The 26,616-nt window shown below is 39.5% G+C and overlaps 3 protein-coding genes across 12 annotated transcripts; all 3 read left to right on the forward strand.

Moving 5' to 3' along the window:
• The first annotated feature begins 701 nt into the window (after positions 1–701).
• slc66a1 (solute carrier family 66 member 1) lies at positions 702–12,086 on the forward strand. 9 transcript variants are annotated; one of them, XM_044132679.1, is made up of 8 exons: positions 702–838; positions 7,190–7,383; positions 7,465–7,594; positions 7,913–8,000; positions 8,548–8,702; positions 8,804–8,896; positions 9,661–9,846; positions 11,267–12,086. In XM_044132679.1, exons 2-8 carry the CDS (start codon positions 7,193–7,195, stop codon positions 11,354–11,356), a joined length of 933 nt encoding a protein of 310 aa, XP_043988614.1. In that variant the 5' UTR covers positions 702–838; positions 7,190–7,192; the 3' UTR covers positions 11,357–12,086. The 9 variants fall into 9 exon arrangements, with proteins under 9 accessions (XP_043988614.1, XP_043988622.1, XP_043988560.1 ...); XM_044132687.1 differs by having other exon boundaries at positions 715–838; positions 7,187–7,383; XM_044132625.1 differs by lacking the exon at positions 702–838 and adding an exon at positions 5,754–6,146 and having other exon boundaries at positions 7,187–7,383.
• LOC122840320 (myosin-10-like) lies at positions 2,619–7,090 on the forward strand. Its single transcript, XM_044132612.1, has 2 exons — positions 2,619–4,628; positions 7,007–7,090. Exon 1 carries the CDS (start codon positions 3,099–3,101, stop codon positions 4,560–4,562), a length of 1,464 nt encoding a protein of 487 aa, XP_043988547.1. The 5' UTR covers positions 2,619–3,098; the 3' UTR covers positions 4,563–4,628; positions 7,007–7,090.
• Positions 12,087–15,350: 3,264 nt separating the features above from the next.
• Positions 15,351–25,722, forward strand: nr1h5 (nuclear receptor subfamily 1, group H, member 5). Of its 2 annotated transcripts, none has more exons than XM_044110800.1 (10): positions 15,351–16,106; positions 20,945–21,343; positions 21,425–21,565; positions 22,379–22,503; positions 22,588–22,686; positions 22,754–22,853; positions 23,894–24,010; positions 24,128–24,217; positions 24,299–24,412; positions 25,213–25,722. In XM_044110800.1, the coding sequence occupies exons 1-10, from the start codon at positions 16,010–16,012 to the stop codon at positions 25,416–25,418; spliced, it is 1,488 nt and encodes a 495-aa protein (XP_043966735.1). In that variant the 5' UTR covers positions 15,351–16,009; the 3' UTR covers positions 25,419–25,722. The 2 variants fall into 2 exon arrangements, with proteins under 2 accessions (XP_043966735.1, XP_043966744.1); XM_044110809.1 differs by having other exon boundaries at positions 22,757–22,853; positions 25,213–25,662.
• The last annotated feature ends 894 nt before the right edge of the window (positions 25,723–26,616 follow it).

The following is a 26,616-nucleotide window of genomic DNA, read 5'->3' on the forward strand; positions in this document are numbered from 1 at the left end:
CTTTACGTCATAACACAAAGTTACAAAGTTGTAGAGCACAGTCAGCATTTTGCACATCAGATTATTGATTAATGTTCCATGATTAGGTCTCAAAAGTAACTCTTAAGAGTTTTTAGTCTAGATTTAAAGGAACTCTGTGTTTCAGCTGGTTTGCAGTTTTCTGGAAATTTGTCAAACTTATGCAGACCGTCAAATTTTTTACCTCATCTGACTAGATCACCTCGCCTTCCACATTTTCTGTCTCTCTATTTGGGTTGTGGTAAACTTCAAATAGGATTTCTTTCAACAATGGCTTTTTTTCTTGTCATTGTTGGGATTTGGTTAAACTTGTGGAGGATACGACTAATCCGAATAAAATACATTTTGTAGTTGTAATATGTTAAAAAAAAAAAAAAAAAAAAAAAGGTAAAAGATTGTTTTCAGAAATATTTACAGTTGTGTTTTTGTTGCCACTTATTTTCTTCACTGCAAGAGATGATTTAAGTCCTTTAGCAGAACATTCTCCTGACTTTCTCACATTCGTCTTTTACGGAACGGTCGTGTTTGTGCCGTTTCAGTATTTGATAAGAAGATCGTTTTTGCATCTGTTAGATTTATGGGGGACGATGTTCGGCTTTTGTTCTTTGAGGGTTGACGGGTTAAGGTCGGAACCAAGCACGTGATTTCAGAAAACCTTTTAAAAAAAAAGGTGCTGACTTAAGTGAACTTGGTGCTGAGTCGTCAGTCTGACGGCGGGTCAGCTGATACCTGAGCAGCACTAAATAAACCTACAAAATAACAAGTAGAAGAAGACCGGTTTGTATTTTAGATTCAGCTTCGGACTTTAATAGCCTTCCAGGTAGGTAGTCTCTTTCCTCTGTTCACATGGGATTTTTATAAATAGTTATACCTTAAAATGTTTACATTTCTGATTCAACGCAACTTGGTTCTCTTTTCCAGTTTTGAGGGCTACACTGCTTAATAGATTATAATACACACAACTGTCGATGTAATTTACGTGACGGGTCATGATAGAGGGGACATTTTGTCGAAACATATGGAAAATACGAACGTGGCTCTAACCTTTGGCGAGGTTTGTCATTTAATAAGGAATGTTCGAGGGAAAATGGTTCATGTCGGCTTAGAACTAGTTGCAGAATTAATGTGGGTTAATGAGGATGGTTATATGTGCTGACAAATGTATACTATGTGGCGTTTTTTTCCTTTCCTTACTGTAGTTTGGAGCTTTGCTCAGAGTTGCCCAACCAAATCCGCGTTCTATGTATGGCAAGCCTTTTTAACATACATTCAGTTTTGCCGCCCTTACATTCCAGATATCTCAAATTCTTTCATGATTAGTTTTAGTTATTTAAGATATCTCTAATTACATTCTGACTAGTCGAAATAAATCTGAAAGATTTACCATTGAGTTGTAGGGAGACTTCAATTCAAGATATCTACAACGAATTACTGACTCTCTGAAATGTGCATTTCAGATACCTACAGCTAAAATTATGACTGGTCATAAAGCAAATTCAAGATATCTCGATTTTAGTTTTGACTCAAATCGATATCTTTAATTCTAATATCTTTAATTAGAATTAATAATTCTAATTAAAGATATCTTGAATGACAACATAATTCAAGATATATTGAATGTAGTTTTGAATAGCGAAATTTAAATGATAGATATCTTAAATTTAATTTTGCATAGGAGATATGTAGTTCTGACTAGTGAAAACTTAATTATAGATATATTGAAAGCAAATAATGCCTAGACAAAACTAAATTAGAAATATCTTGAATTACACAGGTTTTCTGTTTAAGATATCTTAAATTAACATTCTGATTAGTCAGAATGACATTACTGATATCTTTAATATGTATTCTGTTCAGTCTACTCTTAATATGGAAAATTACAGGCTTAGGAGAAGGTTTTTGAAGTGTATTTTAAAAATTTGTGTGTAGAAATTTAACGTTTGTAGAAATTGTAATTGTGTGGGTCTACTTTTATTTTGCATTCGTAATTTCTTCATATTTGTGACCACGTTTACAATTCCCCGGAGTTACGCACAAATTTTCTTTTATCGGTTTGAAAATCAGGTTTCACAGATAAAACTATCCAAAGTTGCACACAAAGATGCCTACATGAGCTACAAACCCAGTATTTCACATGCACAGGTATTTTGAGACTATTTTCACTCCATACATATCCAACGTTGAGCTCTTCCTACTCTGTGGCATTTACAGATAATTTTGTGCAGGAAACATAAATTCTGCAGGCAACTGTTTGGACAGCACAAAGGGGCTTCCCCTTAATTCTTAATTCAGATACCAAATTATAATTTTGACTTGATAAAACTGTAAAAACAAAAATACAACACTTACTAAAGCTTATTATGAAATCCCTTTATTCAAGTCAATCTAAAACACATTAAAAACATAAACCAGCACTCTAACGTCAAACTTGGTCTAGTAGATCTGGTGCAGCCCTGCCAAATAAAAGCAATATAGGAAACAAAAACATAAAATTCAATCTGATTAAAAGAGACAAATGTATAAGCCAACCTGCGGCGTCAAACAACCACATGCCCAGGTAACGCTGCCATGGGAACGTTAATAATAATGCGGCCCTGTATGGAAACATCAGGACAAACTTATTAAGAGGATCAATTTAAAACAGTTTTCCTCCAAACCTGCCACAGCCAGCAAACAGCGTGGGTCCAACACACACCTGGTCACACACACAGGAAATTGACCCTTGGCCCCCACCCTCCCAGCTTTTATGGAGGCTCAGGTTTAGAGGGAGCGCCACCTAATGGTGCCACCTGTTACACACAGTAAGCCTCCCAGGAATATGGTGGAAAGTGAGCTGGCTTTGCTGTTGCCTGGCAACACAGCACACATGACATTATTCCATTAATGTCATGTGATGATGTCAAAGTGTTTTGATGTCATGAGTGACGAGGCTTCTGTCCATGATGATGTCATAAGAGACAGACGCCTTGAATATCCAGCATCTGAATCAAACGGTCAGAAGTCAAGTAGCAGCTTGGACACGTTGGAGTTAGCATTACAGTTTTTGGTCGCTTTTCTAATACATCGCTAGGACAGTCAAAATGTCAGGAGTTACAACCTTCACTCTAAACGAAGAAGAAGCTCTTCGGTTGAGTAAAGATGAATTGGTCGTGGTGGTTCTGGATTGGTTGCAACGCATGAAAGATATCGGTGCGATGCTGAGACGGGAGGATGCTTTGGAAAAACAGCTGAATGAAGCTCAGGAGGAAATTGGGCATCTAAAGAAGAATATGGATTCACTCACCGTAAAGCTAACCAAGTCTCGCAGACACATCAAAAACCTGGAAAATCAGACAATACCGATGTTGAAACGAGAGATCGAGAACCAAAGATCCCACAGAAATAAGTTGAGGTTGGAAAATCAAAAATATCACAAGAGAGTCATGGAGCAGGAAACCTCTTTAGAAAACCTGGAGAGGAAATCAAGACTGGAGCTTCGGAAGATTTTGGTGGAGAAGGATGCAGTGGAGTATCGGAGCGAAGCCGACTTAAAGATAATCGATCAGCGAGAAGATGAGATCAGGAGACTGGAGTTTGAGCTGTCCAGAAAGTTAGATGACATCGGTATTTTGAAAAAGGAGGTTTCACACCATAAAGATCGGTGCACACGGCTGGAGGGGAAAACAGATGAGCTGGAAAGAAAGCTGGAAAGGGAAGAAAAGGAAAAGAAAGACATTTTGAAGAATCTTCCCAAACCTAAAAAAGAGGACATCATTTTTACAACTAAGAAAGAGTTTCAAGTGGGGCTGCAGATCTGTGAACCAATCCTAATAGAAGAAAAGATGAAACGGAAGAGATTGATCAACCATCTGAAGAAAATGGAAGGTGAGAAGACTAATCTCTTGAAGAAGCAGGCTGAGAGCAACGCTGAGCTCTCAGCCTTGCAACGGCAGGTAGCAGCCCTGAACATGACTGAAAAGAAATGTTTTGCCCACCCAGAATCTGACTGGAGGAAGCTGAAGGAAGAAATTAAAGCCCTAAATGGTCAGGTGGAGACACTGATGGAAAACAAACAGAGGGACAGAGAATACACTGACAAACTCGTTGAAAAAATGCACAAACTGAAAGACAATTATTACATGGCGAAAATGAAAGAGGAGGATTTACAGATTAAATACGATGATTTGAAGAAGGCTTACGAACATTTGAAGAAGGAATATGACGATTTGACTCAATCTAAAATCAAAGAAGATAAAACTGATGTTGCTGTCGAAAGTCCTGCAAGTCAAATCAAAGCAGAGAGGCAAACCGATAACAAAGTCATCTTTCTTCCACCGATTGACAAAAGGTCAATCCGTTATCAAACTCTGCCTCTAGGTGAGGGCAAGTTGGTACCAAATTTTAAAGAGGACAAGCTCATGACTGAAGAAAAGATGAATCAGCTCAAGCCAACGCCTCCTGGTACAAAAAAACCTGAAGTGTCGTCAACATCAGCAGGAAGGAAACGATCTCTGAAAACTGAGCAGAGAAAAGATGGTGGGAAACCAGGCAGAGCGCCGCAATGAGATGAACTCAAGAACTTGAACCAACCTCAACAAAACTAAAGCCATAGGTTTTCTCCGGGAGCTCCGGTTTGTCCTACCTTCGGGAAAAAAAGTGATTCGGTTAATTGGTCTTTTTTAATTTTACCTTTGTCTCTCGTTCACCAACTGTTGGAGACGTTCTTTAAATGGACACACTCTTTAAAATCAATCTTTAAACTAAATGTGTAGGTTTTCTCCGGGTGCTCCGGTTTGTCCTACCTTCAGGAAAAAAAGTAATTCGGCTAATTGGTGTCTTTGATTTGACCTCTGTGTCTCACTCACTGTTAAAAGGGAGTTGCTCCTCTCTACTTTACTGCTCAGGATGAGGGACGGTAACAATTATCAATTGGATGAATGGATTGATGATTGGATTGGAATCAAAGTTTTTCTCCTGGTGCCCCGATTTTTTTTTTGACACTTCAGCAAAAGAAGTTTCTAGGCTAAGGGAGTAACTTTGTGTTGCAAGTTGGTGGGGATGCAGAGGAGAGGTTAGAGTGCTGATGACCCCACAGTCACTGGAGGCCTTTTGTTTTCTAGTGCTAAGAATAAAGACAAAACTTACATGAGACAGTCTTATTCAATAAATTAAAATATGATGTGTCTTTAATATAACAAATAATTTAGACACAAAACCTTTATTGGGTCTGGTTGGGGCAGTTAACTCTTTAACCCTGAAATAAATATATAAATAACATTTATATTTATATATAAACGTATATATATATATACGTATAATTATACGTATAATTATATACGTATATATATATATATATATATATATATATATATATGTATATAATGACATCAAATGATGTCATTAGATCTGTCATTTATATATATATATATATATATATATGTATATATATATATATATATATATATATATATATATACGTATAATTATACGTATTAATACGTATATATATATATATATATATATATATATATATATATATATATATATATATATATATATATATATATATATATATATATATATATAAATATATATATATATATATATATATATATATATATATGTATATAATTATACGTACAATTATGTTCAAAATATCTTAAATGACAGATCTAATGACGTCATTTGAGATATCTTGAAAGTAATTTTGACTCGGAAAAATGTAATTGAAGATATCTTGAATAATTATTCTTACTAGTCTGAATGTAAATGCAAATATCTTAAATTACCATTCCAGATAGTCAACGTGCAGTTTTGTCTAGTCAAGATGCATTTTCAGGAAGGTAATTACGGATAGTCAGACGGAACCGAATTTATGTTAAAACGGCCTGCCATATATAGTCACATACACTCACAACTACGTTTGCGGATATGTTTTTAAAATCAGCCAATCAGTGGGGAGATAGAACACCGTCGCTGTTGTTTATTGTGTTCTTCTACGGTATGTTCCCAACCTCCGGATCGACGATTTGGTGCGTCGAAACGAGTCCACTAGCATGTCAGCGGCCTCACAGGCAAGACAAACACCAGATATTATTCATGTTCACATTGTTGGCGGAAAGTTGAACCAATACGGTCACATATGGGAGGTAGAGCAGATAGCTTTTGTTGCTAATCTCTGCAATAGCTACCAGACAGCGTGATATTGATATCGATCTTTATAGATTTGTAACCTTTACTGGTAACTTTTCCACGTTCTGTTTTCTACATTTATTTTCCTCGTCCCAATGCGTTACCAATGTTTTTCTGTTGATGTGATTTTGTTGCTCGTGTTTTTTTATCAGAATAAGTTGAGGCCCTGAGAATTTCACATTTGAGCCATAATGCCGACACAAACAATTTGTTTACTTTGGTTTCCTTTAAAGGACAGCGTCAGTCTTGCTTATATTGTTGCGACACATTGAGGTCTGGTGGTTTATTTCTGAATTTTACTTGAATATTTCTTTAGAAATGTTTTTTTATGAAGACTTAATTTACAACATTGACAGAAATGCATCAAGGAAACAAACTTTTTCTGGCCTATTCAAATTCTTGATTTTTTTTTTAGTTTTGTTTTGCTTTTTATCTCTTGCCTTTCTGGTTTTTCTTCTTGTTTTTTAAAACACTTTAACATTTTAAAAAAGAAAACATGCAATTTATGTTCTTTGATAGGGGCAGTAGCTTTGAATTTAGCCTAAAATGAAGAAATTACTTTATTGTTAATTGCATAAACAGCGATCAGAACCAATCCTGCACAATGTAATTACCACCTAAAATTAATAAGTGGTTGTGCCACACCTGGTGACACAATGTCAGTGCAATGTTCAAGACAAAAGGCTATGAGTCGTTGTCATCATGGTGGAGCAATGTTGTTCCTTTCTTTTTTGAAGAACTGTTTTGAGTAGTTTTTAAGCATGACTGGCCTGCTAAAGGTGATTGTCTTATTATTATTACTATGTTATTGTTTTAGAAGCATTTCATGAATAAAGGAGGCGGGAAAATTCAAAGGTTTTTCCATATTTGATCTGCGACTCACCCATCAGAACTAACTAAGGTTTAGGCTGTTCCTCTATCTGGTTATTTAATTGGTGCATTTCTACAATTGAAACTTATATTCTAGTTTTCACTAACAGACGTGCCTCTTGACCAGCAGATTATGTGGAAAGGCACCGTCTTCACCCAGAGCTCGTCCGGATGGACAGATTCAGGAAACTTCACCTCGTTGTGTCCGAATGGCTCCCGGTGGGTTTGGGAAGGCCTGGGGGAATGCGCCCAGGATGGGAGGGACATGGCCAGCGTCTGCCTGGGCCTCCTGTCCATCGTCTGCTTCATGGTGTCCTCTCTTCCGTAAGGGTTTGCTCTTTTAGTCAGTTTTGTAGTTTGTTTAATTGTCATGTGAGGTTCATTCTGCTCTCTGTCTGGTTACAGTCAGTACTATAGTTCCTGTAAAAAGGGGAATATGGACAGTGCCCTGTCAGTTTGGTTTCTGCTGCTGTGGTTGGGAGGCGATTCCTGCAATCTGATTGGCTCCTTTCTGGCTGACCAGCTTCCACTTCAGGTAATTAATATTATTTTATTTATCTTTTTTACATAAACAACTTAAATATCTTATTTCAAGTTAATACTGAATCAAATGTTCAGTATTTATGATTAAAACAAAAATCTTTTATGATTTTTGCCTTTAAAATAATAAAAACAAGTCTACCAGAATGCTAATAAAGGACCATATATTGCACTCTTATACCTGAAATCACATTGTTATAGAATATTCTTGTATTAATTAGTTGTTTTAGTCAGCTTGAAGCATCTGAGCTCATAGGAATCTTAGTTTTTTGTTCACCTGAGACGTGTGTCTCTGTTCATCCTCGTCACATAGACCTACACAGCGATTTATTATGTGTTGGCTGACCTGCTGATGCTCGCCATGTACATGTACTACAAAATGAGACACAAAGTGGTTCACAGTGAGTATTTTTATTTTTTGTCAATTAAAGTTTTATTTTTACCTTATTGTCTATTCTTAAATACGGTCTAGTTCGTTTGGACCGTATTTAACACCAAAGTACGAGTTTTGACATGGAAACCCTGAGGCTGCTCACAAAACCTGCAGCCATAGATAAAATATACTAAATAGCAATAATACACTGTTTATGCACAATAATAATTAGCAAAATATTGGTTCTAACATTGGTGTTGGACAGTTGTAGTCATTTATCAATATACTGATAATAACGGTCCGATAAATAAAACTGGGTCAATATTAAGAACTAGTATTTATAGGGATGGAAATAAACTACATCAATATTAATACTATTATATATTATGATAGTATTATATAATATTATATTATATAATATTAATACATTGATGTTGTCCCAGTGAGCCATTTTGTAGAGCTATAATAATTAAATTGTAAATACTTATGTGCCAACGTTACTCTAATATAATGTTTTTGGTACCTGCTTCAGTTTTCTGTTCTTGTGTCGACCTCTGCTTTCACATCTTCACCAGGGAGAACAGTTCTGAACGTCGTGGGCATTTCCTGCGTTCTGGGCCTCACTGCTGGTCTGGCCCACTGCCCTGGGGTCGACCCCGAACCTGAAATGATCCTCTCTGGGTTCAGGAGCCGCTCTTTGCTCTCCACCGCTGACGCTAGCTCTATTCAGGTCAGACCTGTGACAGTCTACTCATCTAAATGAAGTCAGCTCGTTTTGTCTGGCTGTTTTTTGGTTATTGGTAACGTTAAATCTACCCCTCTTTTCCCCAGGCTTTTACCACTAAAGAGATAGTTGGTTTCTCCATTGGGTCGGTGTCATCAGTCCTCTACCTCTGCTCTAGACTCCCACAAATGCACACAAATGTGAGTATGACCAGCAGGTTTGCAGAAATGTTTAAGGAGTGTTAATGGCGTTTACCATTTTCACCCCTTTGCCGCAAATATTACCTGACCGTTTGATAAAAAGACGTCCTAAAATTTTTGTTACCTCCCGCAGAAAATCTGTTGTTTTAAAATAGTAATATTTTTATCCCTGTTTTTAGATTTTAGTACGAAGAAAAACATAAAACGTGTTCAGAAGCTTAATATGTGACGTTGATGTTTGCACGTAGTTTCCAGCCTCAGAAATGGAAATATAGATGTAAATAAAAAGGACAGGTAATGTTAATGCCATTCTGCTGTGGAAAGTAAACGTAATTATTCTATGGAGAAGAAAACAGAAAATAGCTAAAACCTGCTTTTATTATTATATCTATTTTTAAAAAGTAAGTTGTTCTCTATCATTTTTGGTCGGTGCTATTAGGAACCGTTGTGGAAGGTCAAAGGAGCAGCTTGCAGAGCGCTGAGCGCTGCCATTGGCCATAGTTCAAGTACATTTGCTTAGAAAAGTTAATTTTTTTAGTAAACTAGAAGGATCAAAGCGGGAAGGCATAGAGACCAATTGGGGTCTGAACTGTTTTCTTTACATTGAAGTACTGATAAGCACGTCTTCCAAAGAACATGGTGCATCTTCTGTGTACAACACATTACTGAGGAACTCTGTGTAAGTGAGGTAGAAAATGAAAACGTTCCACATCCCTCGTCCAGATGATTCACTTCCCTTGCGGTCGTCTCGTTTCTCGTCGCAGTTTAAGAGGAAGTCGACGGAGGGAGTGTCTTACTTCTTGTTTGCTCTCGTCATCTTGGGGAACACCACCTACGGCCTGAGTGTCTTACTGAAGAACCCTGAGCCGGGCCAGGGCGAGAAAAGCTACCTGGTCCACCACCTCCCCTGGCTCATCGGCAGCCTCGGAACGCTCACCCTGGACCTCGTCGTATCCTTCCACAGAGAAAACAGAGAGACACTGCTGCACAATGCAGAGATGTAGAGATGATGGCTGTCAGTTTCTGTTCTACATCCTCTGGTTGTTTGAAACAATGTATTCAGTAGTGAATACACTGGATCCCCAGATCTATGGGAAAAGGGAGTAAGGGCTTACCTCAGCGCCCCCTGGTGGCTGCATTGCTGCAAACCTTCACTATTAGTGTTTATCAGATGAGGCTGCAGACTTTGCCCAAAATTAGCAACATTTTAATGAGTGGAAAAAGATTTTTCAGCATGCAACTACTAATGCGCCCACATGAAGCACATAGATTAGTTCTGAGTGGATCCACCAATTGAGTTAAACACTGATCTGTGCAACAAGTTGGTTTGATAAGCTTTTTAGATCTTTATATCCATTCTAATATCAGTAATATTAAACTGTACTTAAGCCTGTCACAATAGCAAATTTTGCTGGGCGATTAATTGTCTCAAAAACTATTGCGATAGACGATAGTATTGTTTGAAGACCTTTTTACACTGATTTAATGGAAATGACATAATAATTCATGTGATTTCCTGCCAAAGATAGATGCATATTATTTTAAAAAGAACATTTAACACTGGAACTTATAAACAAAATAAATAAAACAACCAAAAATAAAAATAAAATGGATTCTCAGTCTCCATTAACAAAAATGTACATGAATAAAAACACCAAAGTGTAAATAAATACTGCATTCAACCAAAAGAGTTCAGATTATAAAGTCTGTTTACCATATTGCCCTTCAGTAATCATTAGATTTAAATAGAGAAGATGGAACATCGACTACCTGATGCAATAGTTCACACCTACATTTTCCCCTTATGACAATCTTAGAACTTTGATTGTTCTAAGATTGTCTCTTGTGATTTCGTAACCGATCATCCTGTAGTGTGTGGTGTGTTATGGTAGCCAATCAGAAAGCCGGATTCTGCTCCGCACTTTCTGAGGGGAAATTACCGAGGGGAATCCCAAACAGCTGACACGGCGCAACCTGAAGTCCAGCGGACATTGGAGATGATATGTGGAAACAACATTAATGTTTATAAAACATTTTGTGCAAAGAATATAGAAATTACGAGGGGAGGAGTTGGAGCGAAATCGCTACGTTGATGACCCCGGTAACTTTTCAGCTGTTCTTCGTTAACGTGACATAAATCGGTTCTAATGATTTTCATTCAGTCAGGACGTTACGCTGACACTAGAGCCACATGCGTTGCAGGTAGATTGTAGTAAAGCATTGATTAATGCCTGGTTTTAAAATTAGTTAGCTGGACTTGTAGCCATTATGTTGTGTACATTGTTAGACATGACACAGCAGGATCGAACCTGATATCACAATTTCCAGACTAAATTATCTTTCATTTATTTCCTTAACCTTGCTGCTCAGATCTCAGTACAGTTCTTGATCTACCGTAAGGCTCCGGTTCAGAACATGAACCTGGGAACTGATGAGACGGCGCCCCTGATCCCGAGCTGAACCGACGGACGTAGAAGAAGCTCCAGGATCTCCAATCAAACTCTCTGGGTCAACACACGCAAACTGTAATCTGTCAAGTTTTAGTTTTTATTTATTGAATGTTTGTCCTGATTAATGTTTACAGATGGGACTTTTTTTTTATTGCCGCAATGGAAGTACAGATAAAAATTCTAAATTTATCTGCCTTTTAATGTTTGGGTTTCAGACGTCGGACATGGAGCTTTGAGTCGTAACGTCAAGCATCCTGTAAATGTCCATTTGTATTTGGCAGACTAGACCATTTCCACAGATGTTTTCTCTGAAACTACGGTGCTGTAAAGTTTCTGATCCACCACATTCAACCCTGTCTGTGGTGGTTCAATGTGTCAGAATAACTCCACTGTCTGGTATTGTCCTTTTAAGACTTTACTTTGTATTTACATCTGCTCCCCCTTAACCTGCAGCAAAAACAGGTCAGAAATGTTGATGGTAGCTCTTTTATGCAGACCGTTCATATTTTCCTTGTAGTCTCAGGTTTTTACTCGATGTTTTTGTGAAGATGCATGACCAGTTTTGATTGCACTTCTTGAGTTTTAAAACTGTCTCAAAACTATTTTTTTTTGCCTCTTTAATTTGCACATTTTATTGTCTGGTTTTGCACATTTTGATGTGAACGTTGGTTTTATATTGGAAATGATAAACATCTAGTCGGTCTGTGTACTGTAAAGAAATAAACAAAATGAAGACGATGTTTTCTCCATTGTGTATGACTCGTTACTGAAGTTACTGAAGTACTGAACTCGTTTTCCCTCCTCTGATGCATTTAAAGTTTTATTCCTCTTGAACTTTCCACATTTTGTCACTATCACACATTTTAATGCAACTTTATTTGGTTTTCATTAGACAGCGACAATGCGGAACATGTCTATGAAGCGAAAAGGAAATGATTTTTCAGAAAATCTTACACATAAGAATCTGAAAAGTGTGGCATGGGTTTGTGTTCGGCTCCTCTGCGTGACCTTGACCTGCTCCTGACAGCCTGGCAGTTTTTCTTCATTAGGATCACGCTGACCCTTCTGCCGCTCCGTTCTCCCTCCTAACACATGAACACACACACGCGCGCGTTCCCTCCTCCGTGAAATCGCACACCCTGAAAACGGCGACGGCCCACCCAGCGAGGAGGTGATGCTGAAACCTACAGTATCAGCTCCACAGTAATGTGTGTGTTTGTGGTGAAACAGTGGCAGAAAGCTTGTCAGAGGGGGAGTCAACAGCAGGACACATCCATCCATCACCAGCGATGAACAAGAGCCTGTTTATAAACAGTATATGCTGGGAATGTCTTTAATGAGATGCTTCCAGTTCCTGCAAGAACTTTTTTCACTCTTCCTGCCAGTAAGTTCAACCCAATAGGCCCCATACGGTGCAACTTAAAGCTCTTTATTCTGTTATTTACAACACCAGATTTGTTTATCCTATTCCCCCTGTTGCACAAAAGACTGTTCAAGTGACGTGTACATCTAAATGTCGGTTTGCACTAAATGTGCGTATAAGTCGAAGTGGGACAAATCTCAGTGCTGACAACAGGCCAATGCCCAAAAACAAAAAAAAAAAAAGGGTGAAGGCTGGGCAAGACGAAAAGATGGTCAAACACAAACTGCTCATCAGAGAAAAACTCTAAAATCAGCAGACAGAATAACTTTAGGATTCAGTGGACGGTGTTGTTTATTAAAGGCAACAGTGAGACAAAATAATACCAGTAGAAACACTTGTAGTTTAATCTCCTTTTTTTATTTTGCCTCTGCCTGTTTAGTTTGCTAATACAGTGTATCAGAAGTTGTACTGGGAACGCTATAAGGGTTTCAATGGTCCATTTAAATGGCTCGTTCTCCAGGACTTCAGTGATTTTTATAAACAGGAATTGGGTGCAAAAGTTAAAATTCAGGCCTTCATAGGAGTCCTCTGATGACTTGGAGTTGCTAATCAGCCGTTTAGATTGCCTATCCCTCCGGACCGGTGCTGGTCAAAAGCTGGGGAACGTCGTGGGATAAATTACTGGTACTCTTTATACATAAGGGGTACCAGTATCTGGACTTGTCACAGATTTGTGGAATGGAGGAAAATGTCTGAATACAAAAGCTTTAAGCGATGTGGACATTCTTCCTATGACATCCCGAAGCCGTCCCTCTCCTGCCCGGGTTCAGATGTAGGCCGCGGACTTTGCTCTCTAAATCCAGGGGCCACTTTAAAGTGAGAGCTGGCTCCTTTGAGTGTGTCAGCAAACAGAACAGGCCGTTATCGAGCCACAGCTACCGGCCAGCACACCGATAAAGACAGACAGACAGACGGACACTGTGACCAGGGCGGGATTTATGAAGTGCTGGATTTATCTCTTACAGCTTGAGTTATGAGGGACTAATGAGTTTGAAGGTTTGAACACGCAGAACGGTTTGTTTAAAAATTCTGTGGGGTTTGTCTTATCTTTCCATCCTCTGTTTTTCAGAGCACATTTTTTTAGAAGTCTTGATGAAGTTATGTTCCTCATGTCGCCTTCCTCCTCCTCCTCCTCCTCTTCTTCTCTTTGACACTCCTCTCCCATGGGACGGGTCCTCGTACTTAGGCCTGCAATCATCAATGTGTCCAACAGCCTGACACCTCCAGAAGATCCAGGGTGACATCTGCACTGTCAGATGTCGTCTCCATCATTTAAAGCCTCTCGCGGCCCCACTTGTCTGCTCTCTGTCCTCCGCATATCCGTCAGAGGTCGGCGACTATTAGGCGGACGCTTCATCACTGCTGGACTTGTCACAGATTGAATAAAATATGGTTCAACAATAACCCCCCCTCTACTCTGTATTTAGGCCAGATTCGATTAACAGTCCTTTTCATGCTACACTCCACTTTAAGGTGATGAAGAAAGAGTTTGAATATCAACTGAGTCCTACTAAACACTGTCATTTTGACAGTTTTGTTTTTGTGACTGGTCTACAGCTCAATGCTGGACATTTCTGCACCAAATTTTACATTTGGTGAAACCATACAAAGACTTTTTTAACTTCAGCTGTTGCTAATTCAGTAGCTTGCCACAAAAAGGACACTTAGTTCACTCTGTTCGTAATGGGAAGTAGGAATTCTCAATTTCCATGTCAGAAAAATGTTACAGATTTGCCGTTGAAGTTCCCCTGAACTCCCCGACCTTGAGTTTGGCTCCAACACAGTTGATAACATTCAGAACTATTGTTCTTTTCAGCCTACTGAATATCTAACATTACCCTCTTTGATAAACTGCCAGTCGCATCAAGCAGTGGTTCAATTACCCTTTTTTCCAAGACAGAAACACTCTTCATCTCTCCTGAGAACCATGCAACAGAAATCAAACTACTCCTTGGAGGCTTTGGCCTCTGTCGCACCTCAGCTCAGGATCATCAGGGTTGATCCTGAAGTTTTTATTCTGAAAAGTGAAAGTTGAAGGTCCCTGAGTTTCTGTAGCCAACATAACTGCCACCAGTCAGTAATCGTACCACTTCTTTTCAGTAATCTCATGCGCTACTTCAAATCCAGTAATAGGATTAAAGTTACCTTGGTGAAAAACAAATATACTAAGCATGTTAGATTTGAGCATCCTGGAGCATACTTTAAGTCAGACTAATCATACTTCAAGTTCGGTTAGGAATATAAGAGAATTCTCTTCAAATTAAAGACAGCGTACACCAAACAAAAACATTCCTGCTTCCCTTCTCACTGGGACCGACCTCAGCGGTACCAGTGAAGGGTTTCAGCTTCAGAAAGAAGGATTGCCTCTCCCTCTGACCTCTTGCCATCCTCCAGCCGGCTCCCACATTGAGTCAGTGAGAGGGGATGATAACGAGCCGGGAGGACATCATCAATCCACCGTAAACACGCTGCACGTCTTATTCCCCCCCCCCGCGCTCCAGGGCTTACATGCCCTGGGTCGGGGTCGCTCCTCTGTCTTCCTCCGGCAGGACGGGCCTCGACACCCTGTTGCTTTGACTGAACCGTCTTGCTCTGGAAGGCGGAGGTCCCGGAGACCCTTCAGTATTAACTGCAGTCTAATATTAACTACAACGCAAACAAATCAGCGGTAAACAAAAGGCAAGAGTAAACAAACTCCCAGGGCCTGGAAGGGGATGGACCAACTTTTATGATTCTGTTCCTCTGGTTTTTAAACACTAAAGAACAACATTTCGGCTCATAAAAAAAATTGGATATATTTACTCTCTTCTGCTCTGGGAAACAAACAACTTCGCATTCACACATTCTGACGAGCAGCGAGCGTTGAATACCTCGGAGGTCTCATGTGATTTATCAAGTCGCAGGCAGGTCCAGCTGTTTGGACGGTGGTTCCAGCCCCGTCCTTCCCGGGTGTCCCCACTTTCCCTTTTGTCTACCCCTGAGGGACGCTCAGGCCCTCCTCCAGCACTTCATCACCACTGACGAAGAGCCTCAGCTGCACTCTTCCTCTCTGTGCTTTTTTTTTTTTTTTAAGTATATATCAGTCGTAGAGACCTGAACACATCGTGGGGATTAAGGAATGTCTCCTCACCGTCCAGATCCGTCACGTTCTGTGTGAATTCTCAGACTGCTTTTGCGTTTTCTTGGTGCAAGAAAAGAGACTTTAAGGTCAAAGACTGGAGAGAGGATTTCTGAGTCCAGATGAGAGAGTGGACGGAGTCTGAGATGAGCTTTCCAGCAGGGGGGTATCTCTCCACCTCGGAGGGTTACTGCTCCGCTGAGCCGCTGCAGTACTACGGTGAGTCCTCCATTTCCCTCCATGCTCATTCTTGATAGCGTAAACTGGGAGTTTTTGCTGGTTTCTTTTCCATCTTTTGTATTTTTACGTGCATCTATGGAAAGTCTATCAAAGAATCTTACAGGGCCAAAGACTACTTTAAAAAGCACAATTTAGGTATTTATTTCAGTATTTGCACCTCTAGATTACACACAAAATACATTTTACATTATTTTACGATGGACAATTTATTCTGTAAACTGCATGAAGCTGTTGTGCCACGATACAGTGGCGAAGCAACAAATCAATTACAAAATTAATTAAAATTAACTTGATAATTGCCATTCTAATGATTCATATTTTTGAAGGCCAGTTTTGCAATGTTGTATGTTATTTACAGTTTCAGTTGAGCGTGTTTTTTTTTTTTTTTACGTTTTTGTTTTATTTGTTGTTTTTGGTTGTCTTTGTTTTAATTTGGAGTTTTGAAATATATTCCAACGTGAAGTGTTCTTTACAAAATTAAAGTTTACTGCTCTTTGAGAGAGCAAGCTTGTATTATTATGCCCCTGTCAATATCTTACTTGAAGTATTATCAATATTGATAATATTGATGTTTTAAAACAGCAATATTGTGATTTATCGCAATAATTACTGGAACAATTTATTGTCCAATGAAATGTGCTATTGTGAAAGGGTTAATTACAACCTAAATGACTCAACTGCTACACAAAAATGTTAAAACACTTTTTATTGTTGCCTATTAACTTGTCTGACCTAATTTATAAAGGTAGTAAGCTGCACTGCAAACAAAAGTCCCGAGCCGATTTTAGAGTTGTGTTGTTTCACGAACCCACAAAAGTAACGTCAGATTATAGTTCAAGCAGCTAAAAATTTATATTTTCTACTCTGGTGTCCAGAATGTAATAAAAACTCCTGAAAACAAAACTGGAAATTCAAATTTTAAAATCCTGGACTTTAAAAAAAAAAAATCAGTAGGAGGCCTGTTGTATACATTTTACTAAAATGGCTTGTTGAAAATGATTCATACCTTTATAAATAATGAATAGAAAATCATTTATAGGCATTACAGAAATACAACCTATTCATAACTGATGATCGGCTTTTTGCATGTTTCCACTGGTATCTTGAGGTTGGAAGGTCTCCTTGCCATAACCCTAATCTTTAGGTCCTTTGAAAGGCGCTCTATCAAACTCAGATCATGACTGGCCAAAACATCAACTTTACTTCCAGTCAGAACTGCCAAACACTTGAGCCACTTTTAGTCGTGTCGACTGTCTTCTACTCTTTAAGTCAAATAAATTTAGCAAGTTTTACATTTTGAACCTAAATGTGAAAGAAAAACTTACAGTCGTGAGTTGTGTTAACTTTTTATTAATTAACAAAAGTTAATTAATAAAATTAATTATTGGAGGAGAGGGGGTCAAATTTTTATCCCTTGTTCTCGTTCATAAGCTCCAGCTTTAAAGTAAGCTTCTAAACAGGCATTACCAAAATGTCAAAGGTTAACAGTTATTTCACAATGAGTGACTGGCTGCTTTATGCAACACAAGCTCCCATCCTCTCTCTGTGACAGCTGACGAACGAGAGCTGAGCTTTTATTTATCGCCTTCGAGAACCCAGAGACATGAGACAGTGAAAAAAAAAAAAAGAGCAGCGTTGAGGTGGTTCAGCCGGACGACATCATGGGATCTATTAATGCTGATGAGTATCATTAAGAGCCGGAGCGGGGCGAGCCGTGGGGGGCTGTTTAGCTCCCTGGCGTGCGTGGGATGGAAGGGGAGGCCGAGGATTGTTTAGACAGCGCTCAGATGGTTTACAAACAGCACGAAGCACAGCCTCTGTCACACCGAGCAAACACGGACCCCCCACACCTCCTCCTCGCCCCTAACCCGCCGCCAGCGTCGTCTAATGAAGACAGGAAACATCTGGACGCAAAGGGAAGGAAAGGATAACAATGACAGAGCATGACAAGGGTGAATGAGGGCTGATCTGATCGGTCTCTTAAAATATGAGACACACAGCAGACTTTTACAAAGATGGCTATTTGAATCATCAACGTCTCAATATGTCAACGGCTCAAAGACTTTAACACTGTCTATGATTCGGCTGCATTTATACACACCCCTGGTAAAGATACCTAAATTAAGTCTCCTTTTATTGAAGCAGCGTCGTCTGCAGCTGTTGATCTCAGTGTTTTTAGAACAGCACTTTATTAAAGAAAGTCTCTGTTTCACACTAAACTGGTGTGTTTGTTGCCAAAAGCTCAATCTCATCTGATCAACTCAAACGATTCAGAGCCTTGAAGTATGAAGGCGTAATAGGGCCATTATTTTTTACTCCTTTTTTTCTCCATCTACAACGGTCCTGACATGCTGTCGTATGGAATAGTTTAATATTAATAGTTTAATGTTTCTGTTTTCAATAGTAGGATAGTAAATACTTGCCTGGCATTCCTTTTAAGCTAAGCTAATTGTTCAGTCAAATTAACCCCGTCATCACAACCAAGAGCCACACAGAAGGTCCAACACATCAACAGACATTGATGTGTTGGACCACATCAATCTCTGTTGAGATTAACTTGGGAGCTAATTCTTCTGTTTCAAGCTACACGAATTTGTCAGACTTTCTGAAACTAACTCAGAAATTAGAAATTAAATTCTAACTAACTAACTAACTACCTAACTAACTTTAATGTTAGCTAAAGAAATTAAAGGGATGCTACAAAAGACCTGCAGAAAGCTTGAAGAAATTTTGACCAAAACTTAAAAATTAATGTAACTAAAGCTGGCCTCTTGGAAGGGCCTATAAATAAATTACTGCTTCAACTGTATTTTTAAAAAAAGATGGCCTCACATTTTCCTCAAACACCCTCTGATATGGTGGAACGATGCCGAAACGTGACTTAGCAGGTCTGCTGTTCCTGTTGCTGAAAGGCTAAGCCAGAGTTAGCTTAGCCACAGTTAGCTTAGCCAGAGTTAGCTTAGCCTTGAAAGGCAAACAACTTAGTAAAACAATTTAGCTTTACACTAATCTGTCCAAAACGTTATTCAGAAAGTAATTGTGCTCTTTGTGGCCTTTCTGCTTGTACAGACTTCTCTTACTATCTTGTTTTTGTAAACTATCTTCACTGTCTTTCAGTAAATATTTAATGTCCATATTAGAAAAACATCCAGGCTGTCACAGGGTGTCCTACTTGTTATACCTGACACATTCTGGGAGCTGAAATAGCCTCCGATCATATCATGGATCCTGTCGCTTGTTTACGTCTGTGTCTCCATCCTCAGCAGAGCCGATCCTGACAGTGTGGCCGCTGGGTGGGCTCTCTGTTTAATCAGCGTGTAAAGGCTAACTGCTCCCACAGCGACCCCATTTGTCCAGATGTACTTTCATGCGTTGCCAGTGGCCCCACATGTTCTCTCATCAGAGGACATCTCGGAGCCCCTGAACAATCCTACGTGGCACGCAGACATCTCAGCTGCATCCTGTTTAGGCAGTCTGAACGGGTTCACGAGGTCTCACTCTGGGCTTTTTATTGAGTCCCACTAGAGCGATCAATACGGTGAAGTCACTCGGGGTCGCGTAGATCCACAGCGCTATGACGCTCTTGGCTTTCGACCAGGGTCATCTTGAAACGTTCAGTCCGATCTCGGTCATGCTTGTGGCATCTGGTTCACTCGATTGTTATGCTGTTTGCCCCTCTGGAGAGTTTAGATGATATCGTTGTAGGACACAGGAAGCATGAAGCAAGTAAAGCGACAGAATTATCTAAAATCAACACCACTGTGTTATAAGATCGTGTTATAATGGGATTCCCTCAACAAAAACATACCTGGAGTGTTGCTTTGATTCTTTCATGCATGTTTGAGAAATCCTTTAATCTCCACGGCAACCATTCAGCTGTGCAAAGCGCCTGGGTGGATGAAGCCCTGCCTTAGAGGATGAAGCTCCTCCTCCGAGCTTCAGCCTCAAAGAGCAGCCCCAGCTCCTCCAGACTAGCCAGCAGAAATTAGCAGACACCTAGAGTGGAACTGCACATCATCTGATCTAATTATACCAGATACTTGCTGGTAAAAACCTTGCTGAACGGTTAATAGAGGAGCCATGTTGTGATGATTTCCTGAAGGATTTCAAAAAGAGCAGGAGCTTTTTTTTTTGTAAAGAGACAGAAGGCCAATTTTAAGGTGTTAAATTACAAAGTCAAACTTCTTCTAAGTCATATTTGATGTAAGCAGTATTTTTATAACACAGTTACTTGATCGTGCTATAAAAAAAAAGATATTTTGTGCCTAGAAAACACATAACACTGCCCCTTTCATCTCATTTTAAAACACGTTAATGACACATTTAAGCATATTTTTTGCATGTATTCAGTGTGTTAATTTGATTAACAAATAATTTCTAAGCAAAAATACTAATGCCACATTTTTTTACTTTTAATTGTTGTTTTTTCTGTTTTGTATATTTTTGATATTGTGTTTTCTTCACTGCTGTGTAGTAATTATTTTTCTCATGTGATTTTGTCAAATATTTCATTTATTTATTTATTTAGTTAGTTACTTGTAGCCGGACTCTGACATGTTAAACACATTTTCTGGGATTGGACACCTTGATAACTGGTCACACTCTTATTGTAATGAAGTAGATTGTTTTTCTTTGTGAACTGTGATGTGAGAGAGCATCACAGTTCATACTTTGCTGTCCAGACAGAAAAGTGTTTGTCTTTACGTTTTAATCAAACTTGTGGATTTAAAAAAAAATAAAAATCATTATTATTTTCTCTGTTGAGTAAATTGAAATTCTTGCCTCCAGAATTTCCTAATCATCCTCTGTCTTTCCAGACATCCTGGCCGACCCTGTGGGTTATCCTCTGCAGGACCCGGACCTCCAGCTGCTCCCTTACAACCAACAGCAGTATTTCCCTGCCAACCTGCCTTTCTCCTTCTACAGCTCCCCTCCTTCTTCCACCTCCTCACCTTCATCTCTGGCTTCATCCTCTCAGCTCTGCCATCCTCCCTACCAGTACGGCTCTCACAGCCTGGAGGGCCCCTGCGATCAGGGCCCGGAGCCCCTGTCTTCGGGGCTGAATCAGGGGCTGGCACCCACAGGGCTGCCTCTCGTGCGCAGGCCTCGGATGGGGTCGGGAGGAAAGGGCAAAGGCCAGGATGAGTTGTGCGTGGTGTGTGGGGATAAAGCATCGGGGTACCACTACAACGCTCTCACCTGCGAAGGGTGCAAAGGTAACTCCCTCTGAGCGCTGGCTTTAAATCTGTTCACGCTTTCAAAGCTAACGCTGGTCTGGGTTTTGACTTTCACTGCAGGTTTCTTCAGGCGCAGCGTGACTAAAAAGGCCGTGTATCACTGCAAGAGCGGCGGCGGCTGCGAGATGGACATGTACATGAGGAGGAAGTGCCAAGACTGTCGGCTGAGGAAGTGTCGTGCTGTGGGAATGCTGGCGGAGTGTAAGGAAACTAATTCAACAGCTCGACGTGACGGAGAGACATAAATCACTGATACTGATCCTATAGTCAAGTTTATTTGTATGGCACATTTCCACAACAAGACAGTTTAAAGGGTTAAACTGTCTTGTTGTTTAAACTGCCATAAAAATTCATCAAAGTTCCAGTTATTATGAATCCAAGGCAACTCTAAACAGCTGGGTTATTAGCCTTGATGTGGAGGAGGAACTTAGTGTTTCAGCAGTTTTGCAATTTTCTGGAAGTTTCTTCCAGGTTTCTGGTGCAAATAAGCTGAATGCTGTTTCTCCATGTTTTGGTTCTGGTTCTGAGGACAAAGAGCAGAACCAGTACCAGAACCAGAGGACTTGAGAGGTCTGGAAGGTTGATACAACAGCAGCAGATCTTTATTTTTGTGCTAACCATTCAGTAATCAATAAACCAACAACAGTATTTTAAAGTCTGTTCTCCAAGCTGCAGGGAGCCAGTGGAAGGACTTTCTATCTTCCTGGTTTTAGTCAGAACAGGAGCAGCAGCGTTCTGGATCACCTTGAAGCTTCCTTATTTTATTTTTTTTGGCAAAATACTGTTGCAGTAATCAGTGGAACTAGAGATAAACACATGTATGAGTTTCTCTGTATCGTGCTTGGACATTAATCCTGGAAATGTTCTTCAGGTGACAGAAGGTCGACTTTGTGACCGTCTTTATGTGGCTCTGAATGTTCAGTGCATCGATAGCTTTCTTGACAGTTACAGAAATGATCGAAACGTCTCCGTGTTTGTTCTACGTGTTTGTATTGTCGTCGTTTATCTTTCAAGGCCTTCTGACAGAAGTCCAGTGCCAATCCAAGCGACTGAGGAAAGGAGGTAAAAACAGGGGGCAAGAAGCGGAGGAGAGCGCAGACGGTCGGAGAGTCAGCTCCACCTGCCGGTTCCCTGCGCAGGTAACCGCGGCGATATCCTGAGGCCCGTCCCCAGGGGTCAGGCCTGGGTTTCTAAACTCTGTCATCGTTGTCCTCCCCATGCAGACTCAGCCGGCCACGTTGACGCGGGAACAGAAGCACATTGTGGACAGGATGGTGGAGGCTCACCGACAGTTCAGAGATCAGGACAGCAGCAGTTACATGGTGGGGAAATGTGCAGACGTCATGTCCGCCCAGCGAGGCGGTGTGCTCATGTCGCTGTCATGTCCAGCAGGTGTTTGAGTGGCAGTGTGGTCTGGAAGGAGACGGCCTGGTGGATGTCCCCTCCCCACAGCTGCAAAGACTCCTGCAGTTTGCCAGAACGGTGCCGGGTGAGTCGGACTGATGTGTTTACTCGGTTTAGATGGGCAAATTTATGAATGTGCGGTGTTCAAATAAAAAGGAGGGAAGGAAAAATAAAGATTAAAAATTTAAATTAAAAATAAAGATTTGAAGTTTCACAGAGACATTGTAAAGGATAAATCAACATATTTATTTATTTCAGCGCATTTTGAATTTGAAACTATTTAAGTAAATGTAAAAAAATAAAAAATAAAAACAGCAAAAACACAAAATCTTGCCAAGTATTTTTGGTCTAGTTTCCAGTGTAAATATTTTAGTACTGCTGAAATAAGACAAAACTTACTTAGAAGTAACTTTTCAGAAAGATATAGGAGCTTTTCATTAATAATGTGAAACAGTCCGCAAGTGGACCCAGCACTTTTTCATCAATATTAAGGAGTTACTGTCTTAAAACAAGCTCCTGTATCTTGCTGAAAAGTTACCGCTAAGTTAGTTTTGTCTTGTTTCAAGCATACTAAAATATTTGAATTAGAAACTACAAGACCAAAAATCCTTGGTAAGATTTTGTCTTTTTGCCGTGAACAAAACTTCTTCTTTTTTTATAGCACATTGAGAACATTAGAATAAACCAACTAATACACATACATTGAACAGATGCAAAATATATGAGGAGTGTAATGGGGAAAAATGTTAAAAGGACAATAAGACAAAAAAAAAAAATGAACGTAAGGTCAACATCACAGGAAGGGCAAGAGAAAAAAAGTTTTCTTAATTCACTTTGAGCTCTCATTGTTAAACACTTAGTTTACAACAAATACTGGATTTCTTCCAATTCTTAATAAATTATGCCATGCATAAATTAGTTGGAGAGATCATCCTCTCCATGTTGAAACACTATTCATTTACTTTTACTATTTTCACAGGGCTTTCTAAGAAATTTATGTTTTATTGTCGAGACATAATCAGAGATGAAAACCTGGCAACATGGCCGTCCAAAGTGCGGCCATTTGTGGCCCTTGAATCTGTGAGCTTGCTGGTAAAATAAACCCAGTTCTGACCTCCGACCCAGGATTTGACCTCCTGGATTTCTCAGACCAGATGAGCCTCCTGTCTGTGTCCTCGCTGGAGGTCATGTTCCTGCTCTCTGCCCAGCAGTTCTCCAACAACCCAGCGAGCCCCACTCCAGGTAAGGAGAAACACACACACAAGACTGGAAAAGAAGATGACGTGCTCAGAAATATGAAACACACAGACTCAGAATACCTACGCGTTAAAGCTGTAACTCTTGCGGCCGTGTGATCAGTGTCGCAGCTTTTCAGTGCTTCCGCTTACGGCTGGCACAGAAACCTGGACCCGAAGGAAAACCTGGACATCAGGATGCCCGTCAGCTCAGGTGAGCTCACTGCATACTCTTTAATCTCCACACCCTGGACATGACAGGTTCAATAATAGCACCTGCTTTCTGTTTGGACAGGATGCAGCGAGGATCTCCTGGGCTCGGTGCTGAACTTCCTGCACAGCATGGCAGTGCTGCGTGTGACAGAAGCTGAATACGCTCTGCTGACCGCCACAGCTCTGCTCTGCTCAGGTCAGACATGTCCAGTTAGTGAAACTCTGGCTGTAATTGCTCCGGTGAACACAGAGTCTCTGAATGAACCTCTCATTGTGTCAAATGATCTCATTTAGTTTATGCAAACCGACTGCATGTTTAGAGTTGTTTTCCTGCTGGAAGTTTATATTTTAATTCTTTAATGTCTTGTCTGCAGATTCTCGCTCTTGAGCTGCGGATCTCTGCAGCTCCTTTTGGCTGCGTCTCTGATTAGTGCTCTTTTTATTTCCTTATAATGGATTCAACAAAGCTTAAAAGATTGTTTTACAACAACTCATGAATACGACTAAATTAATCACACGTGGATTAGACAACTTCCTGTAGGGAATTTGTAGCTTCTTAGCAAACCATCCCGACACATCGAACAGGCTGCGACTCTCAACGTTTTCCAGGCTTCAAACACACAGGCACTCAGTTGCTTTTTTTTTTCTCCTATTTTTTGAAATTTTATTTGAGTTTTTTTAATATGTTGCTAACTGGTTTTGTTGTCTGTTTTCGAGGTCTTTTTGTGTTTCGTTGCCTTTTTTCATGCAGCCACAAATGCAGACGTTCTCATAAATCGACTGCATAAATGCATTTAAAATTTTTAGCTTTTAACTTGTAAAAAAAAAGAAATGTTTTCTTTTCACAGTTATGATTCACTTTGCATTGGACTGTCACATCCAAAGTCCAGGATCAACCATCCTGAGTTTTGTATTTGTGACAAGACAAACTGTGAAAAAGGTTTTGAAACATATGATTTCTTTAAAAATTTGTTTTCTTTTGTGCGTCGTGTGCAGATCGAGCGTCCCTGCAGGCGGTTAGTGGTGTGGAGAAAATGCAGGAGCTGATCCTAGACCTGCTGTCCAGGGTGTGTGGGGCCCAAACCGGAGCAACAGGTCGCAGAGGGCCGCAGCGTTTCGGCCGCCTGCTGGGCAGATTGACGGAGCTGCGGACCCTCCATCACAACTACCTCCTCCTGACAGGACAACAGCATCCACACTGATGCAGACACTGACCAGGTCTTCATGTGTGAAGACATGAAAAAGACCATCTCTCTGTCTTTTTGAGATCCGAGAGATGGACCAACAAATGACTTTTTTTTTGGGGGGGGGGGGGTTCATCCGACATGCCCTTTGGTCACATAGCTTCAGTGGTTTTAGATTGTTGTAAACAATCTTTTTTAATATGTGTTAAAAACTGTTACCATAAACACTTCCTGGACAGTTTGTTTTGTTGAGCAGTTTTAAAATAACGTGTTGCCTCTACATTTGTAGGTTTATCTATTAAATAAAAATTAAGAAAGAAAATGATGCAAATGACCAGTTTCTGCTGACATACTCTTTCCTATAGGTTGGTGTATTGAAAACTCATGAGAATATTAGCTGATTTATTTTAAAAAAAATATGTTGGCTCTTACTTTAGGAGCCACTTCAAGCATTCAACATACAGAGGTGAATGAATATTCTTCAGTGTAGTAACTGTGTAGCAATATATATATATATATATATATATATATATATATATATATATATATATATATATATATATATATATATATATATATGCTTAATATCAAATATCAAAGGCATTAAAGGAGCAACCCTCAAACTGAAGACTGAAAAAAATTAAAAACCAAATGGCAATAAATTCTGAGTTGAATCAACACAAAATTGTGAGTTGAATCAGCTAATTCAACAAAAAAAATTTTTTAAATTGTAAGTTTGATAAACTTAAAAATGTAAATTCACAGGTTTAATCAATGTAAAATTGTGAGTTATTTTTTAGATTATACTTAGCTTTTCATTTAGAGCTGCAAAACTGCATGGAATAAAGTTGAATCAATGTAAAATTGCGAGATGAATCAATGTTAAATCAGCTTAATAAAAACATAGAATAGTGAGTTCAATCAACTTAATGATATAAAACAGCAAGTTGAATCAGCGTAAAAGCTACCTGGCTATAAATGACAGTTAGGTCAACTTAGTTTTGATTAAGCATTTTGTACTTGACGGTTAAAGTTGATGTAACTTAACTAAGGCAAAGCAACAAGGAAATATGTCAAGAGTCAAGTTGAGTGAGCAAATCTTTTTTTTTTTTTTTACAGTGCAATATTGCTCAGTTGGAGGATGTAGATCAGGGATGGTTAGAAGATCTTCCTTTATTACAATCAAGCCTAGCATGAATTGCTTTGTGCTTTTCAC

Source organism: Gambusia affinis, linkage group LG01 (assembly GCF_019740435.1).
Source record: "Gambusia affinis linkage group LG01, SWU_Gaff_1.0, whole genome shotgun sequence".
In the NCBI taxonomy this organism is placed as follows: domain Eukaryota; kingdom Metazoa; phylum Chordata; class Actinopteri; order Cyprinodontiformes; family Poeciliidae; genus Gambusia; species Gambusia affinis.